Source organism: Bactrocera neohumeralis, chromosome 6, assembly GCF_024586455.1.
Source record: "Bactrocera neohumeralis isolate Rockhampton chromosome 6, APGP_CSIRO_Bneo_wtdbg2-racon-allhic-juicebox.fasta_v2, whole genome shotgun sequence".
NCBI classification, from domain to species: domain Eukaryota; kingdom Metazoa; phylum Arthropoda; class Insecta; order Diptera; family Tephritidae; genus Bactrocera; species Bactrocera neohumeralis.
Window position 1 is genome coordinate 11,191,878 of NC_065923.1, and position 25,086 is coordinate 11,216,963.

General features: G+C 36.5%; 3 protein-coding genes across 9 annotated transcripts in view; 2 read left to right on the plus strand and 1 right to left on the minus strand.

The window, feature by feature from the left end:
• Positions 1-1,765: 1,765 nt before the first annotated feature.
• On the plus strand, positions 1,766-2,747 carry LOC126761435 (serine protease 1-like). The gene is made up of 2 exons (XM_050477573.1): positions 1,766-2,010; positions 2,183-2,747. Exons 1-2 carry the CDS (start codon positions 1,766-1,768, stop codon positions 2,745-2,747), a joined length of 810 nt encoding a protein of 269 aa, XP_050333530.1.
• A 2,426-nt stretch (positions 2,748-5,173) lies between these two features.
• On the plus strand, positions 5,174-6,068 carry LOC126761702 (serine protease 1-like). The gene is made up of 2 exons (XM_050478062.1): positions 5,174-5,439; positions 5,510-6,068. Exons 1-2 carry the CDS (start codon positions 5,174-5,176, stop codon positions 6,066-6,068), a joined length of 825 nt encoding a protein of 274 aa, XP_050334019.1.
• A 3,585-nt stretch (positions 6,069-9,653) lies between these two features.
• LOC126763553 (bestrophin-2) overlaps positions 9,654-25,086 on the minus strand; it is a 48,874-nt gene continuing 33,441 nt past the window's right edge. For 3 of the 7 annotated variants that reach the window (XM_050481164.1, XM_050481163.1, XM_050481162.1), the window contains exons 5-12: positions 24,648-25,019; positions 24,434-24,553; positions 18,645-18,752; positions 12,594-12,833; positions 12,223-12,535; positions 11,596-11,694; positions 11,287-11,523; positions 9,656-11,198 (exon numbers count right to left, since the gene is read on the minus strand). In XM_050481164.1, the coding sequence (XP_050337121.1) occupies positions 10,588-11,198; positions 11,287-11,523; positions 11,596-11,694; positions 12,223-12,535; positions 12,594-12,833; positions 18,645-18,752; positions 24,434-24,553; positions 24,648-25,019 (2,100 nt within the window). In that variant the 3' untranslated portion in view covers positions 9,656-10,587. Of the gene's footprint in view, positions 11,199-11,286; positions 11,554-11,595; positions 11,695-12,222; positions 12,536-12,593; positions 12,834-18,644; positions 18,753-24,433; positions 24,554-24,647; positions 25,020-25,086 lie in introns of all 7 variants that reach the window. The other 4 variants (XM_050481166.1, XM_050481168.1, XM_050481169.1 and 1 more) reach the window with 4 other exon arrangements.

Here is a 25,086-nt window from a genome sequence, read left to right on the forward strand (position 1 = left end):
CCTTTGATTAGCTAATTTTTATCCTTCTTCATTCTTTTCGATAATCTTTATATATAAAAATTTTTAAATATAAAAAGTACGTATCACGTTGTTTGTCCGCGATAGACTCCTAAACTACTGAACCGCTTTTAGTAAAATTTAGCACACTGTGTCCACTTCGAACTAACTTAGAAGATAGGTTATATCTATTAAGCGGACATCTCCATTAACCATGGATATTATTGATGCTGATTAAGTATAATCTATTAAACGAACAACTCTATTGACTGGACAGAAAGGCTGGTAACCGGACATTGAGAAAGCAGCCTTAAATTTGTTTTTTTCCAATTAAATTTATTTGAGCATATTCAAAATGAAATCTCAATCCCTTGGACTCTTATACCGACAAAAGCATTTTCGCCTTTATTCGTAAATAAAATTCTAACTGTATTGAACAGTATATAATCTGAATAATAGTATTAAATCCATACCGCAGCAACGCGTGGCCGGATCTCCTAGTATTTCTGTATATTACAAAAAATAGATGCCAAAATTCAATTTCCGAACATATTTCAAATATGAAAAGGAAAGTCGAATTCCGTGTCAACGAACTTTAGTGTGAAAGAACACAAAGCATGCCACTCGAACACGAGCGACATGGCCCCTTCTTCTTTCTTCGACGTCCCCTCGCCAACAAAAAACCGGTTTGAGCGTCAAAAGAGTCCGTGTGTGAACAGGCTCTCCGTAAAAAAGGGTTGTTTTCGAATAACCTAAGTTTCAGGGTGAGTAATACGCGAGCGTATATGTACAACCGTCAGGAACGCTTGAATTTTATCTCACCCCAATTATTGAATGGTAGATCATATCGTAAATGGAAGTTTGGCTAACTGTTAATTGATAAGTTAAAAAAAAATCGTGCTGATTGAAAAAACGTCAAGTCACCGAAAATCATTATTTACACTTTGTTGTTATACTCTTCAGTTTGATTAATTAAGAGACCATTTTGCTGGAGCAGTAATTGTGATTTCTCCGATTTAAATGTTTTTTTTTCATTGAGTAACAAAATTCTTGAGAAAAAAATGCCTTAAAATAATTAAACTTTAGTTGTTTATATCTTTTAAATGGTTCTGCTTACGAGCAAATTGTCCGAGAGTTTTTTGTAGAACATTCAGTTTCCTACATATTCTATGAAACGAGATATTTTTTCAAGTAGTTGGAAGCGAGATTTGAAATTTTCTTTCAGATAGTAAGAAACTATAAGTCGGAGGACTTTATGGTTACAATTAAGAGCTCATACTTGGAGAGACCTTTTTAGAGAAGGATTTTGTTCTGATTCACCCTAGTGTGGGCTCCACTTCAAAAAATCAGCACATGTTTTTACTGAAGGTGATAAGCAGATCATTGATATAAAATCATGCGTCTGTTTCGATTACACATAAAAACAATGTCGATTACTTCGTGAAAGCTAACTGACTAGTCTTTGGTGGTGTACTATAAACGCTTGGTTAAAAGTTTGTGAAGAATGAATTCTAGGGATAGCCAATCTAATCAATTCTTCACCTCTTCATTTGAGTTAACATTCGTAGCATCGCTTAGCATGGCACATACGAGATAGTGCCACGATTATCAATTGGTGAATCTCTGAAATTTAATTTCATTATAGCTCCACTTGAGGTAATTGGACGATATGATAGCAGCGAAATAACTGCCTGAAACTTTTCGGCATATATAAAGTCCAATGCTAGAGTGGAGAAAACATTATTCGTATTACGGTCATTTCGGCAATATGAAGTTCTTCATCGCTTTTGCTTTATGCATCGCGGCAGCGTCCGCCTACACTGTCGGCAGCCCAGTTTTAGCTGCCACCGATGGTATTAATGGTCGCATTACCAACGGTGAACGTGCCGCTGCGGGTCAATTTCCCTACCAGGTTGGACTTTCATTGAAAAAGAGTATTTTCTCTTCGTCCTGGTGCGGTGGTTCTTTGATCTCATCTGAATGGGTATTGACAGCTGCTCACTGCACTGACGGGTAAGACATATGATATCCAGCGTTTCTGGCAGAAGAACTGAATGACAGTCGCGCATGGTTTCGTATCCAGTCCGTTTAGAATAATACCCAGCATAATTTGTAGAATCATTTATGTTGTTATTTTAAAAAATAATTTAAATTTCACTAAATTCTTGTTTTATATTCATTGTAGTATTGCCGAAATTACTGTTTACTTGGGCGCCACTGTACGCACATCCCCTGAAGTTAAATACACCGTTTCCAAAGACAATGTCATCATTCACTCTGGCTGGAATTCGAAGAAGATCGTAAATGATATCTCACTCATCCGCATACCAGCCACTTCTTTCACCAGCAAAATCAGCGCGGTCAAACTACCAAGCATCGCCAGCACCTACTCATCGTACAGTGGTGATCGCGTTGTTGCCTCCGGTTGGGGCCTTACTTCCGACTCCGCCAGCTCTGTCTCTAGCAATTTGATGTATGCCACCTTAGAAATTGTTTCTAACACAGTTTGCTCTAGAATCTACGGCACTTCATCAGTGAAGGCTTCAAATGTTTGCGTTAGTACACCAAATGGTGTTTCGACCTGCAGTGGTGATTCTGGTGGCCCATTGGTTTTGGAATCGTCCAAGATTCAAGTTGGTTTAACTTCGTATGGTGCTGCTGATGGCTGCGAATTGGGTTACCCAGCTGCGTTCACCCGCATTACCAGCTACTTGGATTGGATCAAGGAGCACTCTGGCGTCGAACACTAAAGTATTAATATGCTTGTATTTTTGTTGTGTATTATAAGTGGTTATATTAAAGTTGATTAACTAAATTTGCTTTTTCGATGGTAAATATGTGTTCTCACTAAGCTATAGGTACAAGTATATTGCTGAAAGCATATTACTAAATTAAAAGAAGTAGAATTTTAATGGAGATCGGAAGATATCAATCGTTCATTTTAGGACTAAACTTGCGCTGTTTGTTAATACTCTTTTTTTCTGAATCTCTTCAAAAATGTCACACCCTTCCAATTGTTAGAAATACTTTAGTTCAAGGTTTTAGTTGAATTTATCTAGTTCGGATATCAACCCAATCGCTTATTACTAAAGTAGGTAGGTTCTTGGGAGTATATATATTTATAATTAACAATAATCATAAAATAGAAATTAACACTCACCTATATTCATAGAAAATCCATGGATCTATTTAAAATAAATTATTAAGACGTTCCATCAGTTTTTGAAGCCTACTTTTAGGCTTACATGGTAGAAAAAGAAGGTCGATATTGATACCTTCAAACTTCTGAAATTTCTTTATGAAAACATCATTAATTAAAATAATATATTTATACCGTGAACTGGGTATAGTAATTTTGCGACGAAGTTTGTAACAGCCCGACGGAAGCAGCCGAGATACTATAAATTATATAAATACACGCTTGGCGTGACGAGCTGAGTTGATTTGCATACGTTAACTGTTTTGCGATATCGATCTCTTTGTCAGAAATGCCGATATTGGTCCACTATACTGATAAATCAAAATAAAATTCTTGTATGGACATTTTTTTTATTTGACAAGATATCTTCACGAAATTCGACATGAATTATTGTCACAGGCAACACCAAAGCATTTGAAGTAATTTTTGAAATTGGATCACTACACCGTACAGTTGCCATTTAAACACGTGCATCAAACTTGGCTTTCAATAAATCGATTGTGATTTATGATTTTTCGATGAAGATCCGGATCATTTTCAAGTTGTTGCTCAGTCCAATTCAGGAACATACGACGATTCTGGTGGTCAAGCGGCTTCAGTTCTTGTGTCAATTTGACCTTGTAAGTATATAGGTAAAGATCTTTTCACCACACCACAACGACGTCCCAGATATGCCCAACGATGTGTGAGAGACTGATTTGCGTTCTTCTCAATTGATTCTTTAACGGCAGCAATATTCTCGTCACTACGGGCACTTCTTTGTATCACTGGCACGGGAACATTTTTTACTGTGCTTGTGGATTCAAGTTTTTTCACTAGACGCTCAATTGTTGATCTGACAGGACGATTATGATGACCATAAATTGGAAAATAAGCGCTAAAGTTGAGACACTGACTCCGAATTTCAGTAGTAAGTTTTAATAATTTTTACTCGTTGTCTGACCGTATATCTTTCCATGATGAAATGGCAAACCTTATTGAAGAGAAATGTTATAAGATCGGGAAAGAATTTGGCGTCGTTTGCTGTCCCTATTAGTCTACTTTTGTGGCGTCCCTATTAAACGACCCGTTACTATTACCCAACATAATCAAGTGTAAACAATTTGGGCTTAAATTAGCTTAGCCTAGCGAACTGGGGGTACTTACTCCATTACATCAAACCAAAGCTACAAAATGTTGTTATAAATCAACAAAAACTAAAGTGTCGCACTAAAAACGTTAGCGCTAATGATTGTTTGTTATTATAACCTGAAAGCAACTCTTCTTAACTGTGTTTTTTTTGTTTTATCTATAAATTAGGATTTAATCGGCGTACGCTTTAAGACGTGACAGTGAAAATATGATAAAATGCTATCGGTTTGGTTAAAAGTGATTAGATTATAAACGCCGTGAGTGAAATTAATAAATTTTATTTCCATAAATTGAAATCAAGGTCAATAAATGTAAGGTTGCAAGAAAAAATAACTATACTCGCATCAACCATCTGCTGTGTGACGTCATATTTCCGTTGAGACAAATAGTATTATTAGGATATAATGCTTTAAAATTTTCGTATTGACATCCGAAAGATCGTGGAGGTTATTATCATTCTTCATGAGTCGACTCAACACATTTTGGTAAATGTTTTTGAGTGAAGCGAGTCAATGCTAGACTCATACCAATAGACCTTAAACCTTTGCAAAAGCGACGTCGAGTAGAGTTTGTAAAAGATATGCTTGACAAGGTAACTGAGAACCCTGCTATCTCGTCAATGGCCTTCTATAAGGTCAAAATTATATATTATGTTATTCTTGCTTAAACCAAAAGCATATCAACTATAAAAAATTGATTTATTAAAGCGCAAGTCAAATAAAACTGATATGTTACACGGAAGGCCCTAAAACACCTTAGTTGACATATGCTTCCTGGTCTGCTATATAAACTGCAAATTTTCGAAATCTTCTTACAGTTCTTTTTTTTTGTCATTCAGGCAGCACAATGAAATCCATAATTTGTTTAGCACTCACTTTGGCTGTTGCCTCAGCTTTTGATCCTCGCGCAGAAGAAATCTTTGAGCACGCGCGTTACGTACCTGTGGTGAGTGAGGAGATTGATGGACGCATTACAAATGGAAAAAATGCATCCACGAATCAATTTCCTTACCAAGTCGGTCTGCTGTTGAAAACCGATAATGGTACGAAATGGTGTGGTGGTTCGTTGATTGGTCAAAACTGGGTTCTTTCTGCTGCTCATTGCATTGAGACGTAAGCGCTTATTAAAAACATCGTTATCAGTTTCCACTCTTTAATTAAATGCAAAATTTTTTCTTAACAGTGTCACCTCCGTAAAGGTTTGTCTTGGTGCCACTGTGCGTACTAGTCCAACTATTATATACAATGTCAGCAGGAGTGACATCATTGTCCATCCCAGCTGGGATAAAAAAACCACTCAAAATGATATTTCACTCATTCGCATTCCGAGCGTTAACTACACGGCCGCGATTCAGCCTGTTGCCCTTCCGAAAATTGCTTCATCATACCCAACTTATGATGGTGAAAGCGTTATCGCCTCCGGCTGGGGTCGTACCTCTGACACTTCGAACAGCCCTGCTTCCATATTGCAATATGCTAACATGACCGTTATCTCCAATGCCGTGTGTAAGGAGTCCTATAACGGTATTTCAGCAAACAACATTTGTACTGCCACAACCGGTGGTATCTCCACATGCAACGGTGACTCTGGCGGCCCATTGGTGTTGGCATCCAGCAAAATACAAGTCGGCCTGACTTCATTCATCTCTGGTGCGGGTTGTTCTTTGGGTTACCCAGCAGCTTTTACGCGCCTTACCAGCTACTTGGAATGGATTCTACAAGAAACCGGTATTTCTGCTTGAAAATTGACGCAAACTGCATATATTGTTTTACTATTTAAATAAAATATAAGTTGGAAAAAAGTTAAAGGTAATCAAAAAATTTGTTTAAATTTGTGAGTATTCTAATCTTAACTATACCAGCGTCAGTAAGGTCATATAGTAAAGAGCTGTGGATTGACATGTATTTGACTTATGAATAAGAAGCTCATTTGTAAGTTTTATTTGTTTCGCCATAGAACAAACTTTCAATCTCTTCAAATTTGATTTTATGCTCCACTCCATAGAAATCTTGCCCTCGTTGATGACTATAAAACTTTAGTCAGAAGTTTGATATCCTTACAACTCAGTATTTTTACAACTCCTATTACAACACATTATTTCTAATAGTTGACTTATGTATGGCTATCGTTATATTGTAAAAATATAAATTATTTTTAGACTTTTCGGGTTGAATTCTTTTGTTGACTAAGTTTTGTTCTTAAAACTTAAAATAATGCAAAATTTTCAGCTACTTTTTCTCTTATAAAACAGACCAGTTAGTAGCGGATTTTATGTTGTAAACTGTTTCAAAGGATTTGCTGTTCATACACACTCAATTTAGATTTCACACTCAATTTCAAACTCAATTTAGATGTCAGCTGACAGCAAAGGTTCGTTTTTTAAATAATCGCAAATCTTTTTAGAATTAATGTACTTTTCAAAAGAATAAAATGATAATTCCAACTGACCTTAGACAGAAAAAGTTTGATAAGTTAGATAAGCTTGTTATAGTCATGATAATTGGAAGTCACAAATCGAAAATAAACGAACCAAAAGTTTTCTAACCTTCAGCTGATAGCGTTGAATTTACATTTACAATTCTATTATATAATGTTTATAAGCAATAATTAAAACAAAAACATTTTCACTATCAAATCAATATTTTATTTCCGATTAATAAATTAACCGCCAAATTTATTGGCAATTACCCTCTAATTGACGATTAACTCATAGAGTTTCTTAGGATATAAAGGTATATATTGGTTTCCCATGAGTTATTTATTTTCTATCAAAGGAAAAGCATACCAATAAATTAAACATAATAAAATATGCCAATAAATTCCTACCGGATTGTTGATCGGTATTATCAGTGACGACATAATACCGCCGAGTGATAACCCAAGTGTTCGAGGAAATGTGGAGTAAGAAACTATAATATATAACAAGTTACTGATATGTTTGGTAAAGTACCGTTAAAATTTATGAATTCAGAAGATATATGTATGTATATTACTAGGTCAAGTTGGTTTGATATTGACAATAATAAATTGTCATTTTAATTAATACATACCAAATATGTTATATATGTATGTATCTATACTTCGACAGCGTAAGTTTCGGCTGGTCGCTCTTCCCTTCATTGTACTTCAAATATGAATTAGAAGCGATGGTATGGCTTCTGTACGGGGCCGTATCGCTGAACATTGAAACGCTGTTTCTTGTAAATTGCAATTAGTATGTCACATTATGATCAATATGTCAAACACAAAGTTTTGGAGTACCTTTAGCATTATTTCGTCAGCTAATATTGTTATTTCCTGGAGTGGTGAGTCCGGGAGTTCTTTGGTGCTGGAATCCAACGAAGTTCAAAAATATCTACCCTCGTTAACTCTTATTACCTATTACTTGAGTTCAATCAAACAACAAACTGGCGATTCTGCTGAAGGTTTATGTAAATCTTAATCTAAAATAAATAATTTAAAATTTGTAAAAATGTGCAAAAACTGCTCAGTTTCTTTTTACCTTCGTCAAATGTTTGGCCGATGTTGACATAAAATATAGCGACCAACAAGCTTTGCGGCGACCTGGAATGGCTATAAATTGAGAAAACTCGTTTCGAGACAAAATTTCCATTGGAGTTATGCCACTGCATAACTAAGATTAAAAATTTCTTTTCTCAAATATCACGGCAGTTAGATCTATGCGGTCGGTTGTATCGAGAGTATACTACTATAAACAGAAAATAGTAAGACCTTGTTCGTAATTTTAAAATTCTTAATTTATTCTTCGAGTTTTCGAGAGAAAGGTTCTGTGAAAGCTTTATGGTCCTTTGCTCGTTGGCCACGGCGAATATCGCATTCGATGAAATGATGAGCTGTATGAGATATTCGATGACATTGACATTGTTCAGTGAATTAAAAGACAACGGATATGCTGGCTAGGTCATGAAGTACTCTACTCCGTTAGAAAGACCAGGTGGAGAAGGACCTGGCTTCGCTTGGAACCTCCAATTGGCGCCATTTTGCGAAAAGAAGAAACGACTGGCGCGCTATTGTTAACTCGGCTATAACCGCGTAAGCGGTTTCTACGCCAGTAAAGAAGAAGAAGAATTTATTCTTCGAAGTCTATGTCGTCCCCTCAAAGAAATTCTCTTTGGCCTCAATACACTTATTTCAATCCTCGAAATAGCTGTTAAAGTCAACTTTTGGAATTAGCCAGGAGTCTCACGGACCTCAATCTGGTGAATACTGCAGCGCGATATTGGTTGAAAATTTGGCAAAAAAGACTCACGAAGAATCAATGCACTATGTGACGGTGCATTATCGTGGTGCAAAAAGGAAGGTATGTCGGTGCATATTTGCGGCCTCTTTTTACGAATAGCATCGCGGAAACGACGCATAAGACTCAATAATGTTTCTTTTTGACAGTTTGGCCGATCGTTCGGAATTCGGAGTGCACCGCACTTTAATAATCAAAGTCAAAACAGTCACTATGAGCTTGATTTTTGATCTGCTTTGATGTGGTTTTTCAGCTTCGGCTTATCTTTGCCACGATATTCGGTAGATTTATCAACTCTCATCGCCCATTTAATACGTTTCGTGATATCCAGGTCGTCGGAGAGCACTGTTTTCCAGACGTTTACTCGACACAGTTTTTCGAAAAAAATTTAGTTGTTTTGGAACCAACCAAAGTTTTCAGCAGTTCTTTTATTTTATTGACGAGTCGATCACCAATTGATGTTAATGGCCGCCTTGGACATGGTTCGTCGTCCATGCGTTCTCGATCTCCTTTGAATAATTTGCACCAATCAAAAATATTTGTTAGTGACAAACAATTATCTCCGAAGACCTTTTCCAACATTTTCAACATTTCGGCAACAGAAATTTGATTTCGCACAAAATTAAATGTAACTTCTTTGTTGAATAATTCCAACATTTTCTTATGTATAGTACTTCAGAAAGACAAGCGTAGGATTATTTTGATGTGATATTTGGCACAGACGGTCATACCAACTTGGAAAATAATTTCGATGATTTTTGCGCAAATTTAAATTATAAAGTCTTCCTTTTTGCCATTAATGTTTTTTTGAAAATGTTTCTTGGGGTATAGAATCAAACTCAACACTATTTATAATGACAAGTTAAGTCCTCTGTGAGCTATCAAGTCGCTGTTGATTGGTGTGGTAAGTATTGGACAGTTCTAAATCTAACTCATTCTCGGAGTTGGTTCTTCCATCAAAATAAACAGAATATTTGCTTTCTATAAAGTAATTAATAAAGTATGTGCTCTTTCTCAGCGCCTTTATTACTTTAGAATCTTTATTATAAAATGAGTTACAGTTAAAAAATTAAAAAATAAAAATTTCGCACAACTTTTCGCATACATATGTATAGTAATTTAAACAAAAGTCATCTATGTATATATATTTTCAAACATATATATAAATAACATAAAAGTTGATCAACAATTTTGAAATCAATTCTAGTTTTATATATGTAGTATATTATATACATATATAGTATTTAATATTGCAACTAGAAGCAAGTGTTTACAATTTTCTTAACATCGGCATAGATGTGGATATGTATGCATATAAAGATACATATATATAGTATATGTACATATATATAAAGTATATATGACAAATATCACAAAAGGTTGCATTCGGTTTTAGATTTTTGTAGAGATTCAATTTATTTACAAATATTAATTGAATAAACTTAATATTTATAGCAAATTATTACATAAAACTTTATATATAATGTGTATATACATACTTGCACGCTATTACATAAAGCTATAAAATTAAATAAAATACAACATTTATTAACTAAACATAATGAATTATATTTTGCGGAGCTAATAATTGAAAGAACCGTTTGTTGCTTTTGATTTTTATGATTTCTATGCCTAAAACACCGTTATATCGCCAGCGTTAAGGAATGCATAGAGCGTGTCTCGTAAAAGCTTATTATATATTTATAGATGTATTTGATCTCCGTTATATGCTATTCGAGTGAAATAGTTATACATATATAGGGTATAGTTTGGCCTAATAGTAATAGTAATAATAAGATTATTAATAATAATTACTATTTTTATTATTCATATTATTGTTGTTATTATTACCGAAAACAATTTTAGTTCTAGAAATTTAGCTATGAAGCATATCATACTTGAATTATTAAAAATTAGCTAACAACTTTGAATTCAATATTTACAAACGCATAAATAAGAGCAGCTGTCTCTCTAATACGCCTTCTGACAAACACCTTTCGCCCTACACATAAACCTCCTTCGTGCCTTTCGCCGGCTCGGGTGTGCGCTTCGCCAAAGTAGAGGGCGCCGAAGCGCCACTGGCACCCACACTCTCTGTTCTACCCTCTACAGAAGCGTCACGAGGCGCCGTTGTCGGTCCATCCGTGACACTACTGCCGATGGGTTGCCCAGTCGAACGCACCGATGCATTTCGCTCTAGTATGTATGAGTCTTGCAGATTTAGATTCAAGTTGGCATTAAAACTATTGTTGCGTGAAATATTGTCAACGCCATTCAGTGGCTTTATAGTGAGTATGGCGTTGTTTGTGGTGGCGACCAAACCACCACCGCCATTGCCACCAGTTAGGTTATGTGGCACATCCACATTTTCATTGCCGCTGAAGTCGTTGATGGAGCGCATCGATGGCGAGCGTTGTATGGACAGTGAGACGGGAATTGTTGTGATGAGATCGCTGGCGTCGAAACCACTGGCGGTGGTGGTGATGGTCGGCATTTGTGTGGCACCGATGGGTACGATATTCAGTGTGCCAGCGGGCAATGAGTCCGTCGCGCTGGTGCTCATTGTGAAGGGGAAAGAGAGTGTCGTAATATTTGTGGTGACGGGCGCTGTGGCTGTATAAAGAGACAGAAAATATACATAAGTTTTCATTACAGAGAGAAATGAGTTATTAACTCCAAATAACGATTTGCTGGTACTCACGCGAGGCAACGCCAAAGTTCATGTCCTTCAAGTTGGCTGGTAGCACAGCTTGCGCCAATGCCGTTGTTGTCGGATGTCCTGGAATCAAAGTATTATTGGAAGATGAGCTATCCATCTCTTTAATGGGCGATAATAGAAGTGTGCCCAAAACAGGTCCATCCTGATTGTTGGTGCTCGTGTAGGGATACATGGAGGTTTGAGTGCTCAACTGTGGTGTCATAATGACGGTTTTCGTGCCTATGGGTGCATTCAAATTTTGAATTGGTGCTGCAACAAAATGAGTCAAATCAATACCAAAAAAAAACTTACCATTCAAATCTTTTTCGCCCAACTCTTTGGAAGCGTCAGGCGTGGGTATGCGTGGTCGTGTCTTGGGTACATTGACATTGAGACCATTCAGCTTTGAGTCTGTTTAGTGTTGGTATATTCGTTTATGTGTGTGTATGAGTGTGTGTTATTATCGGAGAAAAAGTGTAGATTAAAAATTAGAAAGTTATGTAAAAGCTTCTCGATAAAAAGTAAGAATTGAAAGAGGAAACGTTTAGTCAAAATAATTTCCAAAGTACTTAATGGTTAGTTTGAATTTATGCTAGATATATACTCCTTTTAGCCTATTAATGATGCTGATGAGGATTTTAAATATGCTTAGTAGAGGTGTGTGTCTTGGCTGCCCCGAAATGTAGGCAACATTGGAGTACTTGAAAATATTTTGGCAATTTTCAAGGCATCACTGAATATGATTAAGAGACATACAGTATATCAAAAGAAGAGGTGGATTAGGTTGGATAACGCGGCCGATTGAGAATAGAAAATCGCTTCTTGAGCACACTATTTTCATATTACGAATATTCCGAATATGTATATAGTACATATGAACTATTAGTCGCATCTAATAAGCATTATTTATCAGATTTACTTTATAATCAACCAACTTACTCTGTTTAATCAACTGTTTTTGCGCGCGTTGCGATTTACGATTCACAAACTTGCCGTAAAAACTCGGCTTCGATTGTATTTGCCCTGCTTGACCCTGTTGTTGTTGTTGTGCTTGTTGCTGTTGCTGTAATATGTTAACCGGTATGCCGGACTCAGGGCTGGAGTAGACCGAATTGAGACGATTCCGATTAAAGGCCATGCCACTCGATGAATAAGCTGTCGATTGGCTGCGTATGGAGCCCATACGTGAGAGTTGCCGTACGAGCCAATTATTATTTTTACGTCGCTCAACCATTGGTGTGTCAACGCTCTCCTGCATAAAGAAATTATTATTATTAAATTTTATATGTGGACTCTGGTGTTTAACATACATAATCAGCGTAGACATCGTCGACGAGTCCACGTTTACCACCACCTGGCACTATATTGGCGTACATGGCATCCTCTTTCTTCACTTTATAATTTTCCGCCGAACCTTTGGGCTCCTCACGTCGATAGTGCTCAGAGGCGACGGTATATGGCAACTCTTTGGGCACCACACATTCCCAATACTGATCGCGCAGCAATTCGGGATGCTCCTCGTGCATCTCATCGACGATCAAGTAGGCGGCCTAGAATTGATAAGGGTTGTAATGGCGATTATTTACTTATTTTGAGAGCAGTTTTTCTTAGTATATTATGATTTTTATGATCCATTCCTAACCTATTTCTTACTTGCCTTAAGTGAGCTTCAAGAAACTAATTGGCAATATCAAAACATAAGATATTTATTTATGTGATCAAATTTGACCCGGACTGACATAAAAAACTACATTTTCACATATTTTAATTGTCTCCAATACAACTCCTCAGCGGATACAGGTATGACAACGATTAATACAAATTTCCCTACACTTGTCATAAGCCTCGACTGTGTTGGCGTTCAATGACTACGGTGAATTGGTTTTTTCGGTTTCGACTCATATTTGGAGGGCTATTCGCTAGATTGTTGAACAGTTTCGACGTCTTATTCATGAACTCACGTCTCATCACTAGTAATGATGCGTTTGATAAATGTAGGACCTTAGCTAATATCTCCTTTGCGACCTCTATTCCATGTAGATTTTAGAAACGATTGAGGTCGTTGAGTACGAGTCTAGAATTGACACGCTTTATACCCAAAAATGTTCAGTTGAGGTAGACTGGAGATAACAACGCCCGGTATACTTTTCTTCCACTCAAATTTTTCTGTGAAAATATACAAAACCTTTTTCCGAATAGACCGTTTAAAATAATTTTAAAGCAAACGTTGCCTACATTTGGGCGCGCAGACAAAAAATGGTCGCAAAAATAATAATAATAACAAAAATCTAGATATATACGTTTGTATACATAACTTGGTCCCAGATGAATATATACATTTGCTGGATTATAATTTGTTTGCCTTCAGCTTAAGCCAACTAGTATGCTATTTAGCTAGAGCCCACTGTACTTTCCTATGAACAGCTTGCCGTAAAAGTAGCAAACACTTTCGAGCCAAAAACGTGCAGTTACTAATAAGGGCATCAAATATAGAAAAAAAGCACAAGCGGCCAAATAGAAAAAAAAATGAGCAAATGCAAATGAAATTTAAAGTAAAAGTGAAAACAATTAAATTATTTCGTTTATTTCCTTTTGGCGCTACATAATTTATGCAACACGTGTAAGTGTACATACACACCTACCAAACATATGGATACTGGTGTTTAAAGTGCATACTGAAGTGTGGTTAACAACTTCAATTCCGCAGCGCGTGCGCATTAACCCATATGTTATGCTTTTACCCCACTTATTATGTAACAATACTCGTCCAGCACTCAAAACTGCTGACAAGCAAACAGTCAGCAAGAGTGAGAGTGCGCCACTCAGTGGCCGGGCAGCGAACCACCAACGCGAACCAAGCACATGCGTTTCAATTGACGACGGGTGGGCGCGCATTTGACGAAACCGGGCAATAAGCAAATCTTACGCCTTTCGAAAATAAATTATTTTACCCACCGCAAACGCTGCAGCTTGTCAACACGCCTTCAAAAACAATTACACTTATGTCACATGCCATAATTTAACACAATTATTCGTTTAAAAGAATTTTGTTTGGAAATCAATGACTTTTACCCCACTGTGCCTAAGAATATGAATATTAACTATATAGCAATAAATGTATAAAATATTGCTTCACGTACAACGCTTATATGTATGTATGTTGATTTTATTTCTTGTCAGCTCCGATGATTAATTTTGTTGTATTTTTTGTTTAGTTGCAATGTCGTGAAATTGTCACGTTTCATAGGAAAAATTGCGATCTTAATCGCTGTTCTACTTGCACCAAAATTGGGTTATATAAGCAGAATTTTAAAACGAAAAATTGGAGTATTTTTATTTGAATATTTTACGATTTGCAACAAATTTTTATACCACATGATCAAATTTGACACGGACTGGTCCAAAATGCTTTGACCTCCATATATGTATATGTTAAATATTGTGTATTTAGTAACTGCTTGCTACTCATTTCGATGTTCCCTACTTTTGAAAGAAAAAAACACAGAAACGCGGCTTCGTTTCTGATGGTGCATCCGTTGAGTCAAATTTTCGATGACTCGTTCGAGCATTTCGACTGGTAACTGCCAAATGACACTCGTGATGTTTTGCTCCAAGGCCTGTATCGAAGCCGGATTGTGCACATAGACCTTAGACTTTACATATTCCTACAAGAAAAGGTCTAGTGGTGTGATTTCACACGATCTTGGTGATCAATCAACCGACCCAAGACGTGAAATTATCTTCTGACCGAAGGTTTCTCTCAATAAATCCATTGCGTGATGCGATGTAGTGGCGCCGACTTGTTGAAACCAAATGTCGCCGAGATCACGTGCTTCAATTTCGAGCGTCAAATAGCCGGTTATCGTGGCTTGATATCGATCCCATTGACGGTTACGCTCTCACCGGTATCATTTTGAAGAAATATGGAATACAGGTATGTTGAAAACGTTGTAGAAACGACATATTCGCGTGGCACAAAGTAATCAGTGAAGTTATCGAAAGCCTAACTCATGCGAATCATCCATCCATCTCTGTTAATGACGACAACATGACAAAAGTTAAAGAAACAGTGTTTGAAAAACTCATGTGGGGATCAGAGTGCTATCTCTCTGAGGATTTCAACAGCTTCTATGGATCGACTCTAACACATTTTGGTTAATGGTTTTGGGTATGAGGCAACAAAATAGCTACATATATTACTTACAAAAACGATGTCGAGTAGAGCTGCAAAAGAGAAGCCTGTCGAGGTAGTTTAGGACCCTACATTTATCATTACTAGTCATCAGATGGATTTATAAATATGACGCCGTAATTGTCCCATCTGTGTTATCCCCAAGGTGTGCCAAAATCGAAAAAAGAAAAACTCGCTGAAGACACCATGGGCCATCTCAGTCGAGGCTTACTATACAGTAGAAAAAGTATTCCGAACATTAGATTAAGCGGTAGCATGATTCTATTTGCTCAGGAGATTGTTTTGCGATTTGTATACAAATACAGGTGAGAGAAGTATCTTTTTTACAGTTATGTGGGAAATTTGTGTGTGTGTCGGAATCCAAGTCATTGTGTTTTGTACAAGTCAAGTTTTTCTGAAATATTTCGTCGATCGAAGCTAAATGTTGTTACAAGATCGAATAGGCTCGAAATCTAGCCAATACCGAAGCAATGCGGGTAACGTGCTGAAAAAAACCCACAAAGTCTGGATGCGTACGAAGACACTAGAATCAATTGTAAACTTGAAAAAAAAAACTTCAAAATGTACAATCTAGAACTAGAAACTATTACTGACTTAACCAATATTATAGAAATATGTACAGAAGCATGGAAATAATTAAGTAAATGTTTTGGATGTTTTTTATTCTATAATTAGCTCTATAGGTACTCTGATAGCTTTATGGCTCAATATAAAATTGCAAAACACTAACGAGAGCTGGCCATAGACCTTTGAACAATATAAAATTCGGTTTGCTTCTAGGCTGACATTGTTGGTGGTGTTTACGCTGGTTCCAAGATAGACGAAATTATCTACGACTTCAAAGTTATGACTGTCAAAGTGATAGTGCCAAGTCGCGAATGCGACGACTTTTGTTTGATTATTTCTCTTGCCCTCGTTCACTAATTTTCTGCTCTATAGGTACGGCGCGGGTGTTGAGGCTGATATCTTTATGCCAGCTCAATATAAAATTGCAAAACACTAACGAGAGCTTGGTATCATAGACCTTTGAACAATATAAAATTCAGGTTTGCCAAATTCAGACATCGCGGCATAACTACGCTCCGTGCTGTCGAAAAACTATAAAATCGACGAAGAGGTGGTGTGTGTCGACTTTATTTTTCCAAGATCTGCATTATAAAATCAACAGCTGATTTTTCGTTTAAAGCCACACTGATAAGGTCCAAAGTTTGTTGACGGTGGGCTTTAAGTGCTTTTGGAGATACAAATAACAGACGGAGGTACATAAGTGAGGCGTAGAGAGAGGTTAAAAATAGACGACGTTATGACAATGTTAAATGAATAATTAATACGGTATCGACAAATTTGAATGTAAATAACGAAAAACAACAGAACCATTAAAAAGGATAACGCAAAAGCTGAAATCAGATATGAATTCGATCACTAAATTGAGTACAGCACATCAGCTGATCGTCTACGTCATTAAAATCCGATTAAGTAATATTGTTGACAACTGCAAATTATGTATTCACCCAATCCAGGGTATGCACCTCAACTCAGGTAAACAAATCAAGATTTACCATACCATATAAGTATACGAGAATCTATGAATATATACATATGTATGTAGATATAAATATAATGTTTATGCAACGCGAAAGCAGAAATCAGAATTTACATTTTAATCTATCTCTTTTTATTTTGCAAGGGAAACCAGTTTGCGTTGACCGGCCACAAACTCCAAACTCACGAATAACACGAATAAAGGGAAGGCATTGTCCAGCGATCTTACTTAAACTGCCGTGTGCACTCTCTGTGGATTTGGTACTTCGCTGTGTCTCTTTGCGGAATGCCTTTATGCGTAGAATAGTACATGAGTTTGTATGTATATCTGCACAAATTTGCTGTTATCGCAGGTATTGATGTGCGCATGCGCATTTGCCGTCATACCAATTTTTGCAAATCTTTTCTTGCAAACTTACATAAGCATAAAATTGTACTTTGGACACAAGTACTTTTTTATCGAACAGATATCTGTATACATATATACTATACATACTACATATACTCGTACATAAATAATTTCTTTTACAATGGTGTGGTTCAAAAACCAGTTCATCGCGGAACGTGCCGAAGGTTTTGGCATACTCCATGGGCAAACGTCTATTCAGTTCGTGTTGTTATTGTAATTTTTTGCACGTGCGCGTCAGCCACATCTCAAGAAAAAATAATAAAAAGTGTATTTTTGTATTGACGCATTTATGCTCTGTTCGCCAACGAAGGCCGGAGAAAAATAGCTTTGACAAAAATAGATGGCGTACGAGTACTATTGTGCTCTTTTCTACACTGACACATCAGATGATTGTTATGTGGATATGTGCGCTTGTAAGTGGAAAATATGTGTATTTTTTCGAAAAATGGCATAACTCAAAAATCAAAAATTTTGGTTAAGTTATATTTCTGGTACAAACTGAAATGCTTCTGATTGAAATCTGATATTCTATAGGATAACAACGCTTAAAAATATTTGTTGCTTCTTTGAAAGAAATATAGTCAAATGACTTGTTGGACCTGCGGTTAATACTACTTGATAAATAGTTGATTGCCCTGCAGCGTAAATACTGACAATCAGAAATTACTTCTACCCATAATCATACATCCAAAAACGTGTTTTCCGAACAAAAACCTCTGATTATTAATATTCGGCAATTAAAGTTGTGTTTCTTCTTCTTCTTATAGCTACAATTGAGCCATTTAATGGCTCTGTTGTGAGCTTAGAAAAAATATATGGTGTTTACTTGAAACTCCTTGAACCGCAAAGGTGATTTTTTTTCTATGTTTGTGTTATTTGTTCGTTTTAACCGAGTGTTCTACGAATTATTAGCTTAGTGATAATAATTAATTTGCTGGCTTGACAAGGTTAAGATTCAGTCGTTTGACGAACTTAGAAATTCCCACATCAATCACAAGTCAACATAGTAAAAATTGGTGCGACATAATAACATAAAACCTAGCATTTTTAGGATTTAACTTTATAATTATTTATTATTATATGTACATATATATACATATTAAGTTAAATGTGTATTATAAATATATTCCTTCGAAGATTTAGAGCTTCGATCTTGCTATCTTCTACTGAAAAAAATTTCCCCACTTATATTAAATTAAGTAATTACTTAGTACTCACCTTTATGTGCCGGTCGATGAGCCAATTCAATTCAATATCATCATCATCCTCACCGAATGGATTTATTAACACTTCAGCGACTTTTAGCCAGCCAACATAAAATACAAACTGCAAATAGAAGTGCAAAAAAAAATTATCAAAGAATCTGTAAAAAATTGTATGTTAAAACCAAAAAAGTGTTTGGACGCATTCCGAATGTTGACTGTGGCATATAGTGAAGCTATCTTGGACAAAAACATGTTTATCGGCGATATGAAATGCCCTCAGAGGGTCTACGTATAGAAAATGTGAACTGGATGACTAAGCTAGTCAAGAAAACACGAAAACATGAATAAAGTTAAGAAAATAGTATGATCCAATCGTCGAATCACTATTAGACAAATTGCTGAAGAACTAAACATATCGCATTTGTCCGTGCAATATTTTAACTAATGATTTGGGTGTGTGTCGGATCTCATCCCCCGAGACAAATTCCGCCTCCTTGTAGCGCTCTATACTTGGCACTGCAGGCTCAGGAAGCACTTGTCCAACATGGGTATAGTCTGTTGCGCAAACTACCGGTTCTGCAATATGGAACAGGAAACTTCAGAACACCTGTCTGGATTGCCTAGCAATTCGCAAAAGCAGGCTCAAGTCTCTATATTCTATCTAGATGAACTGGGATCACATCACCTCAGTCGCGCCTAGCAGGCTCCTGGAATTGTTTAAGATGCAGGACCTTGCTGACCATATGTGACATAGGGGAGAGCACAATAGACCGTGGGTCGCAGTGCAAAACCGGAATTTTACTATTTATCACATTGAAATTGCTCAGGGGATGTTGAACTCAGTCCGAAATAATACATTAATGGTGCTGCAGCCACGGTATTCCTCAAACAATATAGGGGGTACATGGGTTTCTTCGGGTAAAAAACACCAATTTTTTTCTCTTATATAAAAAAGAAATATTTTTAAAAAGGAAAATCTGAAATATTTGGAAAAAATTAAGAATTGTATCTCAAAGACCTGTGTAAAATTTCATGAAGATCAGTAGAGTAGTTCTCGAGAAATCTTGCCTACCGGCTCAAAAACTTAGTTTCGAGAAAAAAGCGTTTAAAGACGGCGCACAAGATCTCAAGGCCGTTTCTTCGAAATTATTACTCGAATCAACATAAAAATTTAGGACAATATCCTGAAGGTATTGTAGAATTTAATAAGATAATAAAAAAATTCGATTTTTAACCCGTAAACCCATGTAACCCCTTAAATATTACATGTAATGAAATTCATTTTCGAAATTCGAATAATATCTCGATTTTGGAGGCTAACTACGAAGAAGATAAATAATTTTTTCCGTATGACTTAATCTCTCCAAAAAACTTGATTTGATCAAATACTCCACAAAGTGTAGTACAATGTTATGGAACGTCTCTAAAGCAAAAAATATTTATATTTCGAAAAAAAGTAAAAAAATATAAGTAAGTACAAAATCAAAATTACAAAAAGAATATCAAATTTTTGCACCCACACCTCTTGCACTGTATTTTGTTCATAAGTATGTGAGAGCTGGTTCACGTAGGTTGATTTATAGGTAAGCAGTCAAATGTCATCATTATGCCAAATATTTATTGAATGTTCGATTAGCGAAAACATGTGCCAATAACAAGCACTTGGCATTCCCTCTTACCCTCGTTTATATGGCACACTACATATGCAAACTATCAATGAACGTGTGCATGGATTTCATTTATTTAATTACAAATGTTTTCATTTATCATATGAGCATATATACATACGTACTTACAAACAAAAACAAAAACAAGTAAGGAAGGGCTAAGTTCGGGTGTCACCGAACATTTTATACTCTCGCATGGTAAAGTGATAATCGAGATTTCATAGTACGTCATTTACATATTTTTCGAATACCGTATTTTTGTAACGTTTTATTCCGCTATCATCATTGATTCCTAATGTATATACTCGTATTATACAGAGAAGGCATCAGATGGAATTCAAAATAGCGTTATATTGGAAGAAGGCGTGGTTGTGAACCGATTTCACCCATATTTTGTACATGTCATCAGGGTGTTAAGAAAATATTATATAACGAATTTCATTGAAATCGGTCTAGTAGTTCCTGAGATATGGTTCTTGGTCCATAAGTGGGCGACGCCACACCCATTTTCAATTAAAAAAAAAAGCCTGGGTGCAGCTTCCTTCTGCCACTTCTTCCGTAAAATTTAGTGTTTCTGACGTTTTTTGTTAGTCGGTTAACGCAATTTTAGTGATTTTGAACATAACCTTTGTATGGGAGGTGGGCGTGGTTATTATCCGATTTCTTCCATTTTTGAAATGTATATGGAAATACCTGAAGAAAACGACTCTGTAGACTTTGGTTGAAATAGCTATAGTAGTTTCCGAGATATGTACAAAAAAATTAGTAGGAGGCGGGGCCACTCCCACTTTTCCAAAACAATTGCGTCAAAATATGTCCCTCCCTAATGCGATCCTTTGTGCCAAATTTCACTTTAATATCTTTATTTATGGCTTAGTTATGACACTTTATAGGTTTTCGGTTTCCGCCATTTTGTGGGCGTGGCAGTGGGCCGATTTTGCCCATCTTCGAACTTAACCTTCTTATGGAGCCAAGGAATACGTGTACCAAGTTTCATCATGATATCTCAGTTTTTACTCAAGTTACAGCTTGCACGGACGGACAGACGGACGGACGGACAGACGGACGGACGCACAGACAGACATCCGGATTTCGACTCCACTCGTCGCCCTGATCACTTTGGTATATATATCCCTATATCTGACTCTTTTAGTTTTAGGACTTACAAACAACCGTTATGTGAACAAAACTATAATACTCTCGTTAGCAACATTGTTGCGAGAGTATAAAAAACATATGAATATGTACAAATTGGTTTGCTTTATTTCACTGCCAATCGAAATTAGTAAACTAAATACTCCAAAATACACACAAACTATATAAGGGCATAATCACTTAGCTGTGCGCTTCTGTAAACCGCGAGCCGCCATTTCCCCCGCTTTTCAAGTGATAATTGAGTGGGTTATTTTCGTGCCTAGTTTTTAGTGCTTTCACATACAATTATTTTATTATTGCAATTTCACTTAATTTGTAATTGTTTCGGTAGTTATTAGTCGTGGCTAGTGGCGCAGCACAGTCGACGCTTGAACGGAAAGTGGATGTCTCGATTCTTGTCGCTAAGCGCTTGTGGTAAATTTTGCAAATATTTATTTATATTTAGCTTTCAAAATATTAAATAAAGTGATTTAGAGAGAAATCATTTTTATTCAAAATCATTTTTTATTATAAACATTAAATAGCGCATAAGAGAAAAAATCAAGTTAAGCTCTCCAGGCCCTTACACCTCATCGTAAGCTTATAACTCTCGAAATTGATCACCCAGTTTACTTTACTTTGTTGAAATTGGTTAGGTCTATACCTTATATTAGGTATGATGTGAACCTCAAATGGGATTTTATTCATATTTTTCATTATACTATCTACCAACTGCTCCCATGAAACGGAGATAACCACACTGTAATAACTCGTCTTAAAGACTACCTTATAAAGTTTGCCGTATTGTTTGCAAATAATTTCTACTGTGTGGACAGTTTTATAGGAAAATATGTATGGAAATAATAAGTTGCAATAAACTCAGAGTTTCTTAAACACGGCTTCATAAATACAAAGTTAAACCAGAGTTTATTGGCCAACGCGTTGTAAGCTAGTCATAAATGAAGTAAGTCAAAATAGGTATAGTCCGATAATAATAACGACGGGTATCGAATATAATGTACGAAAACCGAAACCGAAATCGAAACCAAATATTCGCTCACATCATAGTTTATAGTTTTGACAGCACTAGTTATACATATATTACATACATTTACCTAATATACTTGTATATATGTAAATATTACAACCGACATGTAATGCTATATAAACCCATACGAATGCAACCAAAGTGTAGCTTTGAAAGTTTCAATTTCATTAACGACGCCACAAGCATAAAGCAGCTGACGTATGGTGCATTGTATAAACCGAAATGCTTACAAAACGATTTTATTAGGTTATAAACAAATAAAAATAACAAAATATTGTACTAATGCTAAACAAGATTGACGTATTTACGTCAATAAGCTGACATTTATTCTTGAGCTTTCAACTGGAAATAAAGAAAATTTGGAATCATTAAAAGAAAATACTGACTACCAAATTTCAAGTATAACGGTTGATCCAGAAAGAGGTACTTTCTTCAACAGCCATTCTTTGTAGATCACGCGTAAGTCGTGTCAATCTGTTAAGTTATTTTTTTCAGTATTATTTGGCATTTCATGGCTCAACTTATAATCGACATAATCAACCTAATGCAACACCATTACCCATCTTGAGACCCATCATTCATTATCCAATAATGACCGAATAGATCACTTCCAGTACCCAGTGCAGAAAATATAGCTGAGAATCTACACGAATACAGTGTAGACTCGATTCGGCGCCGTTCGCAGCAACTGGGACTGACGAATGGAACGACTTGGATCATTTTATGTCGAGATCTTAAATTGAAAGCGTAAAAAATTCAGCTTGTGCAAGAATTTAAGAAATAGGACCTTCCAAAGCGGCATTGTGTCAATCTATGGGCCCTTGAAAAGTTCCAAGAAGATCGGACGTTTTCGAGACAAATTTTGTTCAACGAAGAAGCTCATTTCTGGCTCAATGGGTATATCGACAAGCAAAATTGCCGCATTTGGGACTAAGAGCAACCGGAAGAGATTCAAGAGCAGCTATTTCATCCAGAAAAAACCACAGTTTGATGTGGTTTGTGGGCCGTTGGAATTATCGGTCCATATTTCATCAAAACTGAGGCCGGTGAGAATGTAACCGTCAATGGCGACCATTATAACTGAAACTAACTAACAATAATTTGATGCCTGAAATTGAATCTCGTGATCTCGGTGACGTTTGGTTTAAACAAGACGGTGTTACATCGCATTAATCAATGGATTTATTGAGAGAATACTTCGATGAGCAGGTAATTTCACGTTTTGGACCGGTCGATATATCTCCCCTTTAGATTTCTTGCTGTGGGGATATGTAAAGTTTAAAGTCTATGCGGACAATCATGCTTCAATTCAGGCTTTTTAGCAAAACATCACGCGTGTCGTTCGCCAGTTACCAGTCGAAATGCTCGAACGAGTCATCGAAAATTGGACTCAACGCATGGACCATCTGAGATGTAGCCGCGATTAAATAATAAACCTTCCGATTCATTAAATTTGAAGTTTTTGTTTTTTTTTTCTTTAAAAAAGTAGGAAACCTCGAAATGGACCACCCTTCACATATCCATATAAATGTTTTCAAAATGTATTTCTCTATTGAGCAGAATATCTTCCACAAAAAACTATGCACAGCAAACTTGATTCCGTCCGCCACTTGTCATTTTTGATTGTTTTCTATGAAACTATTTTTGACAGGGGTAATCTAGTGAATGAATACCCTATTTGCACAAGATTGTGCCATGTCTTGCACTGTCAAAGTATAACCTAATAGTTGTAGACAAAACTTTTCTCTTCGTTCTCTTTTCCTCGCAGTCACGATTCGTACCTGTCAGACACAAAATAACCTCATTATAGTCGCCTGTCGATAAACAATATAATCCATTGATCAAAAGGGTCACAAAAATGAAGAGCAATAACTAAGCTTACTTTTTTTTCAAACAGACACAAAATAAATATATATTTTTTAATTTTAAAACTGAAATATTATCTTTTCTCACCTGCAATACTGTGAAGAACGGGAAATACAAGTCTGGATCTTTGGCATCGGGCATGTTCGGCAGCATTTGTCGGCCGACCAGCGCAGCTATGAAATACGTGTACAACACCAGTGTCACAACCTGTGAGACGGCAATAAAAAACAAGTAATTACTTAATTAAACGGTAGTTGTTTGTACTCGCACTGCTTAATTGCTGGCAATTAACGCTACTCACCTGCGTATACACCAGCGGCACGCACACCGTATCATATCCGATCAGACCACCCAGTCGCCGTCGTATATCGGACAATTCCATCAGTATGGTTTGTACAATGTGATCGGATGTGATCAGACCCTCCTTACGTGCGCGATTTATAATATTTGTCGCCCACACCAATGGCATCCAGTACTTGGACATGGGACTTTTGGCATTAAGTGCATCGAAAATTTTCGACTCAGACTCGTGCATGAGACCAGCATCCACGAGATGTTGTGTGGTGGGAAAGCGACGCTTCACGCGCAGTGAAATGCGCTGCAGCGTGATGACGTAGGCGAGCACCATATAACGCATTATGTTACGTCGCATCAGGCGACCCGTCTCATTCTTCTGTCAACATTGTAAGTTATATTTTTCAGAAATTATTATCTACATACATATGTACAATACATCGTTG

Bases quoted from the DNA above. Each gene is read 5' to 3' on its own strand.
- LOC126761435 (XM_050477573.1), top strand. From the start codon at position 1,766: ATGAAGTTCTTCATCGCTTTTGCTTTATGCATCGCGGCAGCGTCCGCC. The intron at 2,011-2,182 runs GTAAGACATATG...TATTCATTGTAG, and splicing joins GCTGCTCACTGCACTGACGG to TATTGCCGAAATTACTGTTT.
- LOC126761702 (XM_050478062.1), top strand. From the start codon at position 5,174: ATGAAATCCATAATTTGTTTAGCACTCACTTTGGCTGTTGCCTCAGCT. The intron at 5,440-5,509 runs GTAAGCGCTTAT...TTTTCTTAACAG, and splicing joins GCTGCTCATTGCATTGAGAC to TGTCACCTCCGTAAAGGTTT.